The sequence below is a fragment of the Malaclemys terrapin genome, chromosome 3 (genome assembly GCF_027887155.1).
Source record: "Malaclemys terrapin pileata isolate rMalTer1 chromosome 3, rMalTer1.hap1, whole genome shotgun sequence".
In the NCBI taxonomy this organism is placed as follows: Eukaryota; Metazoa; Chordata; order Testudines; family Emydidae; genus Malaclemys; species Malaclemys terrapin.
Window position 1 is genome coordinate 64,024,313 of NC_071507.1, and position 15,559 is coordinate 64,039,871.

Genomic DNA, 15,559 nt, shown 5'->3' on the forward strand with positions numbered 1-15,559 from the left:
AAAACAATATGAGAAAAGAAAAAAAATAACACGATGAATCCTTAAAACTAGACTAGTGTCAAATAAATCCAATAGTGTATGAGAATATTGGTTAGTGAGATATACACTAGTACTCTAATTTTGTTGACTCCATTGTAAAACCCGAGAAAACAAATGCCAATAAAAATCAGTAAATCCATGAAAGAAATAAGATAATCTACAATTAATAAACAGCTTATTTTCTAAAAAAAGAAAAAGGAAAAAAAGTGATTTTATTGAGTTATAATATACAGCTTTAATATGTTAGGGTAATCATACAAGATCTCTTTTGTGTTCAATGTACATATTACAATACAGACATGAGCTCAAATCTTTTGTTTTAATGTACAAAAGGAATCCAATGGTTGTCCACTAGCAGCTTTGAAACTTGGCAAGAAAGGTTCTAAGGATTTTAAGTGCAGTAAAAGACCATGTAGAATATAAAATGAGTACAAAGGACTTTTCTCCAAGGTGTATAAACATTTGAGAACAAACAGTGCCTGCTCCACAGGACAGACAACTGGCAATTAAAAAAGTCAGTGACCAATGTTCCAGTCCAGAAAAGAACTGGAGGAGCATTACCCTGCATTACAACTTTTATAAAATGGCCTTAAAAATCTGTATAAAAGAATTTGCACTGTTCAGAAAAAGACATTTTGAAGAGAACTGGTAGGAAAGGAACTGCACAATCAAAAAATGAAAAAAAGTAATATAAAATATTTTCACTGCTATTTAAATGCCAATTAAATCAAGCAATAGTAAAAACAAAAAACCCAAAACAACCACTCCCTCTTCTGTTTAAAATAACAGCACTGTTTTGCCCATTTCCAATGAGTTGTACTTATGAACACACTATATACTTGATTTTCTTCCATATAGAGAAATGTGTCCATTTGGTCTGTCATTTCAGTGAAGCTGATGAATATCAACCCATCACATTTCACCTTCAAGAAAACACATTTTAATGCTGTTTTCCATATAGTCATCACTCTAAATTAGGTGCATCCTCAGCTCAAGTTAAATACATTTCTTCCTTTTCTTTATACAGTGCAGAGTATATGGGCTTAGGTTATGTAGATTCTCCTCTACTCCAGTTCACTGTCTATTTCTGAGTTCAGTGGTGTGCAGTAGTTTGGCTTGTCTGAAGGTACATAGCCTGGCAGACACAAACACTTGTACGAACCTTCGGTGTTAATGCACTTGGCGTTCTTGCAGAGAGACATCCTACTGTTCAGTTCATTGCATTCATTCACATCTGCAAAAACAGACACACCAGAACATGTAGATAAAACTACAGTATAACTAAACATGTCAATGTTGCCATTTTCCTCCACAAAGACTATTTCCCCCTGGATGCATTAAATTAACTTCTATCATCATCAATGGTAGAACATGTATAAAAAGTGATAAACTGTGTATTAACTTCAGATTAGGCAGAACTATATTAGGGAGGGTCAAAAGCTTTTTAATGAATACACATTTAATGGAAAAGAAAACAGTGGAGTGGATATCATAGGGAATCAGTAATGGTTTAAAGAGACTTTCAATGCTAAATCACTAGTTTGAATTCAATCCAGGCTGTTAATAAACAAACACTTCTAAATAGGTTTGGCAGAATTTGATTTTTATTTTTTTCTAATTTCAACAGAAAATATCAATGTTTATTTTAAGCTTTTTTCTATTTTTATCTATATACATTTTCACATTTGCACAAAATTATGGATTTAAAACATTTCAATTTTTATCTGTGAATTTTTGCAGTCAGAGGAAATTTTTTTGGGTGGGGTCAGACAATTGTTTAATGACAGTAGACACAGATTCAAAAAATTAAAGTTTTATAACTGTTAAACTAATTGTCAACATCGCATGTCAAAATATACAAAGTAAACATCCTCAGTCAAACTCTAATAAGTTCTGAAGCAGCATTTTTCTTACTTTGCCTATCTATAAATTTCAATCATTGAAGGAATTTTTTTTTGTCAGTTTGCATGTGCATGGTGAAATTGATATTTACCAACAAAAAATGAGGAGGCTCTTCGAGGTGTGGTCCTGATCTGTATTCTCCTATGGATTATGCACATGGACCATGTGCCCGAAGTCAGAGAATTTGAAAGTAGTGTCCATTGGTCCATGCATGTGCCCTGACTTTCTTTATGCTTCTGTCTGAGGCAATAAAGGGCGGGGCAGACTGACCGCATCTCCAGTTCCTTCTCCCCTGTGAATTTGACAGATCTGAAGCAGAGGGGAAAGAGGGTGGGAAGTGGAATACAAATAGGGACCACACATCTCAAAGAACTTCGAGTTACAGGTAAGTAACTTCCTCCTCTTCTTTGAGTCATGGTCCCTACTGTATTTCACTGTGGGTGATTGAAAGTAATACCTGAGTTAGAGGAGGGTACAAGGAGGAGGATGGAAGGGTCATGTGGAGAACTGCTGTGCCAAAGGAGGCATCCACCACTGAGTCCTGCACCAAGGTATAGCGTGTTGCAAATGTGTGGACAGAACTCTACATATGTTTATGAAAGACTCATCTTGAAGGGATGCCATGGTCATTGCTTGAGCTCTAATGGAGTGATCCCATACCCCAGTGTGCGTGTGTGTGGGGGGGCACAGTAGGTTCAACAGCTAGTAGCAGAGTTTAATGCAGCCGGAAATCTATTTGGAGTTTCTCTGGGTAGAGATGGCCTGTCACCTGATTCTCTCTGTTACCACAATAAGCAGCGTAAGGGACTTCCTGATTGTTTTTGTTCTTTGCGGGTAAAAGGCCAAAGCTTGTTGGATGTTGAGGGAATGGAGTCGATGTTCTTCTGCAGATGTGTGCAGGTTTTGGGAAGAAAACGGGTAAGTGAATGGATTGGTAAAAATTTCAGGTATAAGCCTAAGGAGACTTAATTCTTGTGGAATACTGTAAATGGGCAGGTCTGCCATTATAGCTTCGAGTTCTTCTTCGCGTGATTGCTCATGTCCATTCCAATAGGTGACTCCCAAGCAAGTTTGACGGAGGAGGGGTCGGAGTTCACCGAGTTGCTGATTGTAGTACAGTAACTCCTCACTTAACATTGTAGTTATGTTCCTGAAAAATGCAACTTTAAGCGAAACGATGTTAAGTGAATCCAATTTCCCCATAAGAATTAATGTAAATGAGGGGATTAGGTTCCAGGGAAATTTTTTTTCACCAGACAAAAGACTATATATACACACACACACACACACACACACACACACACACACACACACTATAAGTTTTAAACAAACAATTTAATACTGGTACACAGTGATGATGATTGTGAAGATTGGTTGAGGTGGAGGAGTCAGAAGGTGGGATATTTCCCTTACTGCTAAATGATGAACTAGCAATTGGCTGAACCCTCAAGGGTTAACTCTCTCATTCTACATTTCCCCTTTAAGTTCACTGCCTTGTTAATTAGATCAGCTTGCTGAGACTGCAGCTGCTGCAAGCTCCCTCCGTCCTGAGCCCTGGTGTGTGTCCCCTGCTCTATGGAAGATGGGGTAAGCGGGGTGCAGGAGCAGGGGGGAGGGGGACACCCTGACATTAGCCCCCCTCTTCTTTCCCTCACCCCCCGCACAGCAAGCAGGAGTCTTGGGGAGCAGCTCCAGGACAGAGGGCAGGAGCAGTACATGGCAGTGGGGGGAAGGATGGCTGCAATTGCTAGCCTGCTGGGCAGCTGCTGCATAGGGAACTTAGGGGAGTGGGGAGCTGATAGGGGGAGATGATGGGGGGCTGCCGGTCCACCCTGGTTCCAAGCTCCCACCAGCTAGCTGCAACGGGCTGCTCTTCCTGCAAGCAGTAGACAAAGCAGGCAGCTGCCAAACCATGTTAGAAGGGAGCATTACACAACTTTAAACAAGCATGTTCCCTAATTGATCAGCAACGTAACAATGAAACAATGTTAACTGGGACGACTTTAAGTGAGGAGTTACTGTACTGCCCTGCTGAAGGCTGCATCGTCCCTTACCTGTTGGGTGATAGTATAGTGCAACATAAAGGTGTGGATGGAGGACCATGTTGCTGTCTTGGATAGGGACCTGCGCAAGGAATGCGGCAGATGATACCTGTGCTCTTGTGGAGTGCGCTGTTAACGGTGGGGCTGGACTTTTAGCTAGGCCGTAGCACGTTCTGATGCAGGACATGATCCACGATGAAATATGCTGGGATGAGACGGGGAGCCCTTTCATCCCCTCGGCGATTGCAATCAAGAACTGTGGTGACTTACGATTTTGTGTAGCACCTGAGGTAGGAGTGGTAGTGGAGGGAAGGCACAGTTGAGTTGGTCTGACCAGGAGAGAAGGAGAGCATTGCCCTAGAGTGGTAACTGAGGGCTCCTCTGGAGCAGTAGTGGCACAGTTGCTGTTTGAGAAGAAAATAGGTTTCTGGCTGGGTTCTCCCATTGTGCTAAAATGTTGAGTAGCAATTTGTTGTGAAGTTCCCACTTGTGGTCGATCAGAGTGTCTGCTGAGTGAGTTCACAGGCACATTCTGCATTCCTGGAAGGTAAGCTGCGGACAGGGTGATCTGATTGTTGATGCACCAGTTCCAGCTATTGACTGTTTCTGTGCATACAGCGGCAGATTTTGTTCTCCCTTGTTTGTTGATGTAGAAACCACGGATGGTGGTATTTGACATGACCAGGACATGATGAGAGCAAAGGAGTGGAAGAAAAGAATTCACATGTCTTCATTACTGCTCCAAGTTCCAGGATATTGATGTGCAGCCCGGATTCTCGAGATGTCCATATGGGCCCTCTAGCCTAACAGGGACATGTCAGTGATTATAGTTTTGTCTGGGGAAGAGGGAAGACAGAGGACTCCCACACGTGTGTGATGTGAGTCTGTCCATCATAGAAGGGATGACAGTATCTTGGCTGGGACTGTCAGTATAAGGTTCACAGAGTGACGGTCCGGTGAGTATATAGACTGAATTAAGTCATGTCTGAAGGCAGGGAAGGTGAAGTCTCGCAAAAGGGGTCACATAAGTGCATAAGGCCATGTGGCCAAGTAGAGATTAGCAAGTCTCGGCTAGTACACGAGGGTTGTTCATGATGTGAGCTATGAAGACATTCATTGCCTGAAATCTGTCTGTGCATAGGTATGCCCGTGCTGTGATAGAGTTTAGGGTAGCCCCAATGAAGTGCAATGATTGCTTGTGGTTGAAGATCAACTTTTCAATGTTGATGCTGACTCCCTGTGAAAAAAGGAGGCTGAGTAACATAGAGGTCAACTCATGGGCTTCCTGGCACCTATGGGCCAGTTGTTGAGGTATGGAAAAACAAGGAGACCATAATACCTGATGTGAGCTGCTACTACAGAAAATACTTTGGTGAAAACTCTGGGAGAGGTACCTATCCTGAAGAGTAGTACTCTATATTGGAAATGGTTGGAGCCCATCATAAATCTGAGAAAACGTCTGTGAGCAGAGCGAATATCAACATGGAAATAAGCGTCCTTTATACTGAGAGCCATAAACTACATGCCTTTTTCTAAGGATGGAATTATCGCCGCCAATGTGGCCATGCGAAACTTGAGTTTGCAGATGAAATGGCGGAGGTGGCAGAGGTTGAGGACTGGTCTTCAGCTGCCTTTCTTTTTGGATATCAGAACATAAGTTGAGTAGAACCCTGTTCCTTGATATTTGAGAGGAAGGTGTTCTACTGCTCCTTGTGGTAAATAAGGAGTTCACCTCTTGGGCAAGAATACTGTTGTGAGAATGATCCCTGAAAGGAGACAGTGGGGGTCTTGGAGGAGGTAGCATTGCAAACTTGATGGTATAGCCATGGTGGATGACATTCAGCACCTATTTGTCCATTGTTATCATGCTTCAAGCATGGAAAAAGAATGCTATATGACCCCCAAAAGGAGTTGAAGGTCATGAGGCATTAGGTTCAGCAGGTGGTGGTTCTTAAGCTCATGTAAAAAGTATCTGATGGCTTGTGGTTGGGTTTGAGATGTTGAAGCCTGAGAGGAGGGCCCAGGGCGAGAACTTTGGACCTTTTGTCATTTGCGTGGAAGTTCATAGGGTCTCTGCTGCTAAAATTGTGGAGATCTGTACCTCTGTTTGGACAACGGAAAGTGGAACTTTCATTTTGGGGCAGGAGTGTAGATGCCCAATGAGTGAAAGGTGGCCTTGGAGGCTTTTAGTGTATACAAAGATTCATCTGTCTTCTGTTTGAAGAGATGGGATTCTCAAAAGGAAAACCAGAAACATGAAGCCAAGACACTCTATGCATCACAATAGCCATAGCGATGGCCCTGGAGTAAGTATCAGCCATGTCCACTGCGGATTGGAGGGCAGTTCTGGCTAAGAGTTTCCCTTCCTTGACCAGGGCCTGAAAGCAGGCACAATCTGATGGGAGACTATTAGCAAATTCCTTGAATTCAGCAAAATTCAGGAAGTCATAAGTAGACAACAATGCTTGATAACTGGCTATCTTGAATTGTAAATTGGAAAAAGAGAAGACTTTTCCTTTCCCCAAGTATATCTAAATGCTTCCCTTCCTTGTCCACAGGTGTGGCTCAAAGGTGTTGTTGTTTAGCCCTCTTTACAGCAACCTGACCTACCAGTGAATTTGGAGCTGAATGAGAGAAGAGGAATTCTGAGCCTTTGGCTGGGATGTAGTAGTGTCTCTCCGCTCTTTTAGGGGTGGTGGGAGATGTGGCAGGGGTGTGCCATGCTGTTCTGGATGGCTCCAGTATGGCTTTGTCGATCAGCGGTATTGTTCTTGTCAGTCCCAAAGTGTGAAGAATGTCCAGAAGCTTATGCTGTGAGTCTTGGATCTCTTCCAGCTGGATTTGGAGTTTCCACTCAACTCTCTGTGAAAGGTCTTGAAACTGTCTGAAGTCATCCATTGGGGAAGGGGATGACGCAGTCACAGTTTTGTCCAGCTATGAGGATGGGAATCTAGCTGGATCAGGTTGGACCGCTGGTGTATAACACATGTGAGGAGGGTGATAGACCCAATATTGTAGGCATATCCTGTGGCGGAGATATGAGTTCTCTGGAAGTGGAGGGACCCTATGGAGGAGGAGAATCTGGATTCGGTAAGGCAAAGACATCTTGGGGTGCAGCCATCTGGATCTCCCTGGTATAAAGAGTACTCTCTCTTTTCCGGTCGCCAGTACCGTTGCTGAAGTCTTCCTGGTGTGGGAGCGTCTTGCGTCTTGTGAGGTGCCGGAGATGGCGGTACTAATGGTTTGCTGCCTGGAAAGAACCATTGAATCCCATTGTTTATGGGTCTTCTTCTCATGCCTGTGGGACTTAGAACGTGCTACATCCCCTTGGGCCGAGCTAGTGAAGGGAATGTTCAGTTCCTTGGACTTGGAGGAAGACTTAGGGGAGTGCTTGCTAATCTCCTGAGTAGGCCCCGTCATGGGTATGTGGGGGCGGTTCTGCTGGCACCAGAGTTTGATGCAGGAGCACATGGCACACTCCTCGCTGAATCAGGCTGACATACAGATAGGGTTCCCTGGCCTGGGTCCAAATGAGGTCTCAGGGCCATCTCTATGACATACTTCCAGAGAACAAGTACTCAGCCTTCTCAGAGATGGCTGGGGAAGGACCGGCAAATACTGCACTTAGCCGGCATGCGAGTTTCTCCCAGGCAGTAAAGGCAGCGTTGGTGGTTGTCGGTGACTGAGAAGGATTGTGAGCAAGAGGCACAGAGTTTGAAGCCCAGAGTTCTAGGAGTAGTCTAGTACTTGAACAGGAGTTACCAGGTAGGAGGACAGATGGTGAAAATCACCGAAGTCTATTCTAATCTAACTGTTAAAACTAGTAACTACTAAAACTAAGAAACAAATAAAATTAGAAAAAGTACGGCTAAAACTGATAAAACTATTTACAACTGTAATTATTAGAACTGCGTCAGAGACAACGGCACTGAAGATTCCAAACCAGACTATGCAGTGGTGAGAAGGAATTGGAGATGTGGTCGGTCTGCCCTGCTCTTTATCGCCTCGGATGGAAGCACAAGACAAGTCAGGGCACATGCACAGATTAATGAACACTACTTTCAAATTCTCCAACTCCAAGAGCATGGTGTGCATGCATAACCCACAGTGGAATACGATAGGGACCTTCACTTGAGGAAGAACTAGTCCTTTGAAGCTTTCTCATAAAGTGCCATCCAGTGACTGTTCAGTGGTCTACGTGAAATGAATTGTTGATCTCAGTTCTTGGTGTAATACAATTCTTACATAGCCATATTAAAAAAGAAAACAAATACAACTAGCATTAGTTGGCAGTCTTAGCAGAGAGGCCAGTGACTAATAGTTGTGAAGAGAAATCTACCTCACTCCTCCAGCAAATCTCTATAGCACTGGACTGAGATGCAGCAGGGCTATGCCTTCATTGCCCAAAAAGATGGTTGTTTTTTTGCGTAGTAACTATCTTGCTGTAAAATCCTATTTGAGACATGGTGCGAGTAGTTTTTACTGCAATGCAGTTAGACAAAATCAACAGTATACGCCATCACCTGTGGTTGACCTTAGCTAGCTACTTTGCAGTAACAACCACAGACCCTTCGCCTTCACTATATTTTACAGAGATATAGCTAATATACATTAGTTATCTCATTGCAAAACCTTTTTTGGCCGTGAAGACAGTCATTAGGGAAGATCAGTGTTAAGAAGCGTATGGTGCTGCTACTAGAGTTGCATCTGTTCTGCAGATAATAAGAGTATGTCAGTCTCCAGTGCTTTCAGTTCAGTTCTTTACATGAATAATAAATTCACTTAAAAACAACTTGGGGAAACAAGGACAGAAAATACGTGTGAATATATATACATGTATATGGGAAAACATATGATACAGCTAGATAAGGGATGACATTTCCCAAAGTAACTTAGGGCCAGATTTTTAAAGATATTTAGGTGCCTAAAGATTCAGATAGGTGCCTAGTGAAATTCTCACAAGCACCTAGGTGCCTAACTCCCATTGATTGACCTCTCAAGGTCCCTTCCAATTCTATGGTTTCAAAGGGAGTTAGACACATGGGTACTTCTGAATATCCCACTAGGCACCTATCTGAACCTGTAGGTGCTTAAATACCTTTAAAAATCTGGCCCTAAGTAACTTTTGAAAATGGGACTTGGGCTCCTAACTCTCTTTAGATACTTTTGAAAATTTTAACCAAAGCTTGTTCTGCATTTTAATGTATTACATTTTATTGATGTGAGTTATTACTGAGCGTCTTTTAATTAATAGTACCTTTACCATACTAGTTCGCTTAGCATTGAAATTGACACAGGCACGCTAACATACTTTTTATAACTATTATGAATAGTATGTTTCCCTAGCTAACTATTATTAGTATACACTTCACAATCCCATTTTTCTCATGGATACCTCGGACAACTGTTCACTGATATTCAAATGATCTAGGAATTCAGAGATGGCTGCTCAAGTGAAAACTGACTTTCAATACATCATATATAGATTTAGAATGTTTAACATAATTCAGATGATCATTTGTCAGAAAGGTTTTGCTCCTGCAAACTCTTACAGCAAATGAGTAACTTTACTCACATAAGTAGTTCCACTGAAGTCAAGTGAATGGGTCTGCTTGTGTGAGTAAATCTGCTAAAATACAAAAAATGAATTGTATGTAAAATATTGCATTGTAATCTCACCAACACAAGTCATTTTGGCCATGTCCAAGTGGTAGCCATCAAAGCAATCACAAGTATAGCCTTCCTGGACTCTCACACACCGGCCATTTTCACATCCATTCAGAATGCCACATTCCTCTGCTTGTAACTCCTCAAAGCTGTTCAGAAAACCTAGGTAGAGAAAGTATTGCAAACAAATAAGTTAGAGAGATGCTGAATCTTTTTTTTTTTTTTTTACAAATGTATTGTGAGACTCTTTAATTGTCCCAGGGGTTTACTGGGATGTGACTCAACATTGTAGAAAATATGTCAGCTTTGGCAGATCTGTTCCATCTGGAATTTTTAATGTACTAATAAAATACAGTTATATTTTAAGATGGAAAAAAATGGCTGTTTGAAATGTGTTTAACTAATGTTAAAAGCTTTGATCCATTTTTACAGAGACACATTTTGATAAATTATCTCTGATAAAATATTACTTTGTAATAAAATCTTGTAAAATCAGACTTTATAGTGTTGACGTAGAAGTATTTTAGGGTAATTTGAAAAATAATTATAAAAAGCCCTTCTAAATATTACTATAAAAAGGGGAGGGAAGAAGTTATATTGTAATTACGCTAGATCAGAGGTGGGCAAACTATGGCCTGGGAGCCGCCCTTCAGATGTTTTAATCCAGCCCTTGAGCTCCTGCCAGGGAAGCGTGGCCGGGGGCTTGCTCCATGTGCTCCTGGAAGCAGCGGCACATCCCCCGTCCGGCTCCTATGCATAGGGACAGCCAGGGGACTCTGCACGCTGCCCCCGCCGCAAGCGCTGCCCCTGCAGCTCCCATTGGCCAGCAAATGGGGCCAATGGGAGCTGCAAGGGTGGCGCCTGCAGACAGGGCAGTATGCAGAGCTGCCTGGCCGCACCTCCATGTAGGAGCCGGAGGGGGGACATACTGCTGCTTCCGGGAGCTGCTTGAGGTAAGCACTGCCTGGAGCCTCCACTCCTCACCCCCTCCCGCGCCCCAACCCTCTGCCCCAGCCCTCATCCCTCTCCCGACCTCCGAACCCCTCAATCCCACCCTCCTGCACCCCAGAGCCGGAGCCCTCATCACCCCTACCTACACCCCAGCCCCAGCCTGGAAACCCCTCCCACACCCTGAACTCCTCATTCCTGGCCCCATCCCAGAACCCACACCCCCAGCCAGAGCCCTCACCCCCACCCCAATCCCCAGTTTCATGAGCATTCATGGCCACCATATAATTTCCATATCATTGGGCCAAAAAGTTTGCCCCCCCTGCTCTAGATGAAACATGCAAAAAAATATTAGTCCCAACTGCCTTGAGTGAAGTAAGAGGAAATTAGACTACTAGCCTATTGTAGTTTTGGCTAATAACTCTTTAGGAGTCACTCAGATACTTGGATGATGGGCACTGATATAAATACTTATAAACTACTTTACTGTGTCTTGTCATAATCCTAGGTAGTGAGCTCTCTAGGATAGGGACTGTCTTTGTTTTACTAGTTCGTACAATGCCTGTTATGATGAAATCTTGAGCCCTGCTTTAGGGTCTCTAGACAATAACATAATAATAATAGGGGAAGAATGCATATATTTTAAAACTTACTCAAAAATTTTAAATGCTCATTGAATTTCAGTAAGATTAACGTGCTCATCTAAATACCAACAAGTTAACATTATACAACAGTCTTACTATCTTTCCATTCTTAGAAGCAGTAAATCAAACAGAACTGTAGATGGCAGCCAACCACATCAAAAAGAATACTTGAGAAAAAGTCCACAGCATTTAATATCATCCCTCCTGATCCAGTTTAAATAATACACTGGGGTTTGGTTTTTTGTGCGGTCTTGGTGTGTGCATGGCAGGGAAGGCATATAGGGGGTTTTCTACTGACATTTAATTCACACATTAACTCCACAAACAGACCATTGGTATATCTAAAACCTGTTCATATATTTTGAATAATTTTTAACAGATATTTGGTATGTATAATACACCTCAACTATATGTTCTATTAATCTCTTACTCTCTTTTACAGTTCTTCCCTTCCATCTGCCTTTTCACATTTTCCCTTATTAGACCAGGCCCCTCTCATTCTTTCCCTCATCTCACATTTTCTCTATCCAGGCCCTACCTTTCTAATTGTACCCTCTCTGTCCTCATCCATATGCCCTCTATTTGCACAAATCTAGGGCGTCCAGCACTGGCTTTTCAAGGTTGTCTGGATACTTCACAGGTTCATATCCACTTGTGGCCAAAATGCGCTCAGTTTGGGATAAGGTTGATTTGTGGAACAGATCAACATAACAAAAATGGTGCCACACACCATGGAGACTTAGAAATGAACTTGAACATATATTTACTTTGTTGAATACACACCTTCACATATAGTAGGGATCATTACAAAGTTTCCTATTAATATAGTAAACTGCAGTAAGCTACAGATATACAATATCAACAACCTCTATTATATTTTAATCCATTTACAGTGGCTTCTTTATATTGCAGGCATTTGCTGGGCCATCATATAGACGACTAATTATGAAAAACAAGCACTGTCAAGCAGGGAAAAGGTGGTGCTCTTGAACAAATTCTTTACAAATGAAAGATATCATCTGTTCTCCACTGTGCTCACATATAGCATGCTGAAATTTTTCATCAGCTGAAACTGGTTAAAACAAGATTGTTTGCACTATAATCCATACTGCACATGTCTATTTTCAAACTTGCTTGCAACAAGTAACAAATGTTTGTTTGCAGTTCTAAGAGAATCTGATGGTAATAAAATTGAAAAATATTTAATTGGCATGTCAAGATCTGTACTGTAAGTCTTTCAGGGCAAGAACTGTCTCTTTTCTGGGATTGTACTGCACCTAGCACAAGGGGATCTCAATCCCAATTGGGATCTCTGAGTACTACCATATAATAAATATTTATTATTACAATTATCATTATTAACAACAATACAACTGGCTAAAATGTCCAAAAGGATCAAAACTTTGGGTATTTGCCAAGGCATATACAGCATTTGCTCAAGCATCTGCCCATGACAGGGTTACACAGATATGTTCTGGGTTATATTCTGTGTTCATTGGCATTATTGTTTCTGATTTAGTGGCAGGTTGCTAGAGAGATCTTAGCTCTGATATCTCTTCAATATCTCCTAGGGTTACACACAGTTCTCTAATCACTTATTAATGGAAAGTCTTTTATCATTGCTTATAATTTGAGGAAGTACTTTTTTTACACCCATTTATAATTTGGACATTGGAATAGAAAGCATGTCTCCCACTCTATTTCTCTTTCATCATATTAGGAACACTATCATCTCTTTCTGGGGTTTTCATTGTGCTTTGATAATTTTCATCAGTGTTAGAAGTCAATATTGTTTAGCTTTGTACAACTCTGCATAAAGTCTGCTAGGTTTGTTAGGTATTAAACAGAGATGAACCCTGGTTTCTGTAGACTATATTTAATAGAATCATCGAAATGTAGGACTGGAAGAGACCTCAATAGGTCATCTAGTCCAGTCCCCTGTACTGCGGCATGACTAAGTATTATCTAGAGACCATCCCTGGCAGGTGTTTGTCTAACCTGTTCTTAAAAATTTCCAGTGATAGAGATTCCACAACCTCCGTAGGCAATTTGTTCCGGATCTTAACTACCCTTAGAGTTGAAGTTTTTCCTAATGTCCAACATAGATCTTGCTTGCTGTAATTTAAGCCCATTTCTTCTTTACCTGTCCTCAGTGGATAAGGAGACCAATCTCCTACCCTCTTCTTTATTACAACCTTTGCTGTACTTGAAGACTGTTATGTCCCCTCAGTCTTCTCTTCTCCAGACTAAACAGATCCATTTTTTTCAGTCTTTCCTCATAGGTCATGTTTTCAAGACCTTTAATCATTTTTGATTTTCTGATTAACCATTTTGCTTTCCTCTGGACTTCCTCCAATTTGTTCACATCTTTCGTGAAGTGTGGTGCCCAGAACTGGACATAATACTCCAGCTGAGGCCTTATCAGTGCTGAGTAGAGTGGAAGTATTACATCTCATATCTTGCTTACAACACTCTTGCTAACACATTCCAGAATGGTGTTTGTTTTCTTTGCAACAGTATTACATTGTTGACTCACATTTAGTTTGTGACCTACTATATCCTCCACATCCTTTTCTGCAGAACTCCTTTGTAGGCAGTCATTTCCTATTTTGTATTTGTGGAACTGATTATTCCTTCCTAAGTTTAGTGCTTTACATTTGTCCTTATTGAATTTCATCCTACTAGTACTTGTGCAATTAGTGGAAGGGAATACATCTCAAACTTCTGCTACTCACTGTAGTCCTCTGGCCCTGTTCAAAGCTATCATTTTGATTTCTTTTAGCGTTATTTCTTTTAACTTATTAATTCATTTTAATGGGACATGTTGGGTGAGAGAGAAGTGGTACCTGCATGCTATACGTACAAGGCAGTTGGGATTGCCTGTCCCTTTTGTAACCACCATTTTGTTTCTAACATAAGACTGAAGAAATATGCTGGACCAAATTCAGCTCTGGTATAAGGGTGTAAGCTGAATTCAAGGCAGTCCAAGTAATCTAGGTCAGCAGTTCTCAAACTGTGGGAAGGGATCCCAAAGTGGGTCGCAACTCCATTTTAATGGAGTCAGCAGTGCTGGCTTAGACTTGCTGGAGTCCAGGGCCAAAGCCCAAGCCTCAGGGCTCAGATTATAGGCCACCTGCCTGGGGCTGAAGCCCTTGGTCTTCAGCTTTGGCACCCCCGGGGCGGCAGAGCTTGAGTGGGCTCAAACTTCAGTCCCCCCTCCTGGGGTCATGTAGTAATTTTTGATGTCAGAAGGACGTTGCACTGCAATGAAGTTTGAGAACCCCTGGCCTAGGTCCTGATCAAAGAGATTTCCATTGACTTCAAAGCGAGATGGATCGGGCTCTTATTCAATAAAAAACCCATGTATTTTTCAAGCATAAATTTAGAACCCTACTTCTATAAGATTCTGTAGCAAGACCTTTGCTTTCCCCATGACCTATTCATTTATGTGTGCATTGGCATTCCAACTAAAGCCTGTGCAAATCATACTCAGTGGTCATGCTAAGCTAGGCAATTTTTTTGGAGTAAGACCATCATGCACACACTCCACCTCCCCCACATAAGTTCTGCTGGAAAATCATGGAAAGCTGGCATGAAGAATTAAAAACAAAAATTAATATACCCCAAAGGAGTTTGAGTCGCATGCTCCAAAGAAAAATTAATTTGTGAGAAGGAAAACTGGCTTTTTTTGACCTTTAGCTGTAAATCTGTTGGTAAATATAAATGTAGTATACCTGGCACACATTATTTCACTATATTAAACAAAATAATATTGTACTTTGGGCCCAAATGGGCTCTCATACAACTCTGGTGCTGGAACCTGAACACTGGACAAAGTTAATGTAATAGGAATAAGTAGAACATAAATAAATAGGTCACATTACTCAGAAGCAAACAGATGAATGAAGCCAACTACAGGGAAGTAATCCAAGTTATAATCCTGCTTTCAAGAATTTTACATAACAGTGATATTTACTTACGGTCTTCAACAAAGAATGGATCAGTTTCTGGGGTAAAGCGTTCCTCAAAGTCAACCAAAGCATCTTGTCCATATGGTCGTCGAGATCCTGGAACTGGAACATTGCACAGCTGGGCATAATCCTCTGAGGAGGAGAAAGCAAAATAGGACATACAACTAAGCACACTTGTAACAAAGGCCACATTACAGCAGTGCCTGTCAGCTGGAAATAAATGTCTTTCCTAGAAACAGCATAAAACTGAAGCTTCTTCAAATTGTTCTCTCCCCTTCAAGAACAATGTCATTAAAATGTACTGGGCCAAATTAATCCCTTTTGTGACTTCGGTTGTTTTACACCG

General features: G+C 41.6%; 1 protein-coding gene across 9 annotated transcripts in view; it reads right to left on the minus strand.

Annotated features, from left to right (window-relative positions):
* Positions 1-231: 231 nt before the first annotated feature.
* Positions 232-15,559, minus strand: part of LTBP1 (latent transforming growth factor beta binding protein 1) — a 332,013-nt gene continuing 316,685 nt past the window's right edge. For all 9 annotated transcript variants that reach the window (XM_054022526.1, XM_054022522.1, XM_054022524.1 and 6 more), the window contains 3 exons: positions 15,223-15,345; positions 9,663-9,812; positions 232-1,273 (listed from right to left, as the gene is read on the minus strand). In XM_054022526.1, the coding sequence (XP_053878501.1) occupies positions 1,104-1,273; positions 9,663-9,812; positions 15,223-15,345 (443 nt within the window). In that variant the 3' untranslated portion in view covers positions 232-1,103. The remainder of the gene's footprint in view (positions 1,274-9,662; positions 9,813-15,222; positions 15,346-15,559) is intronic.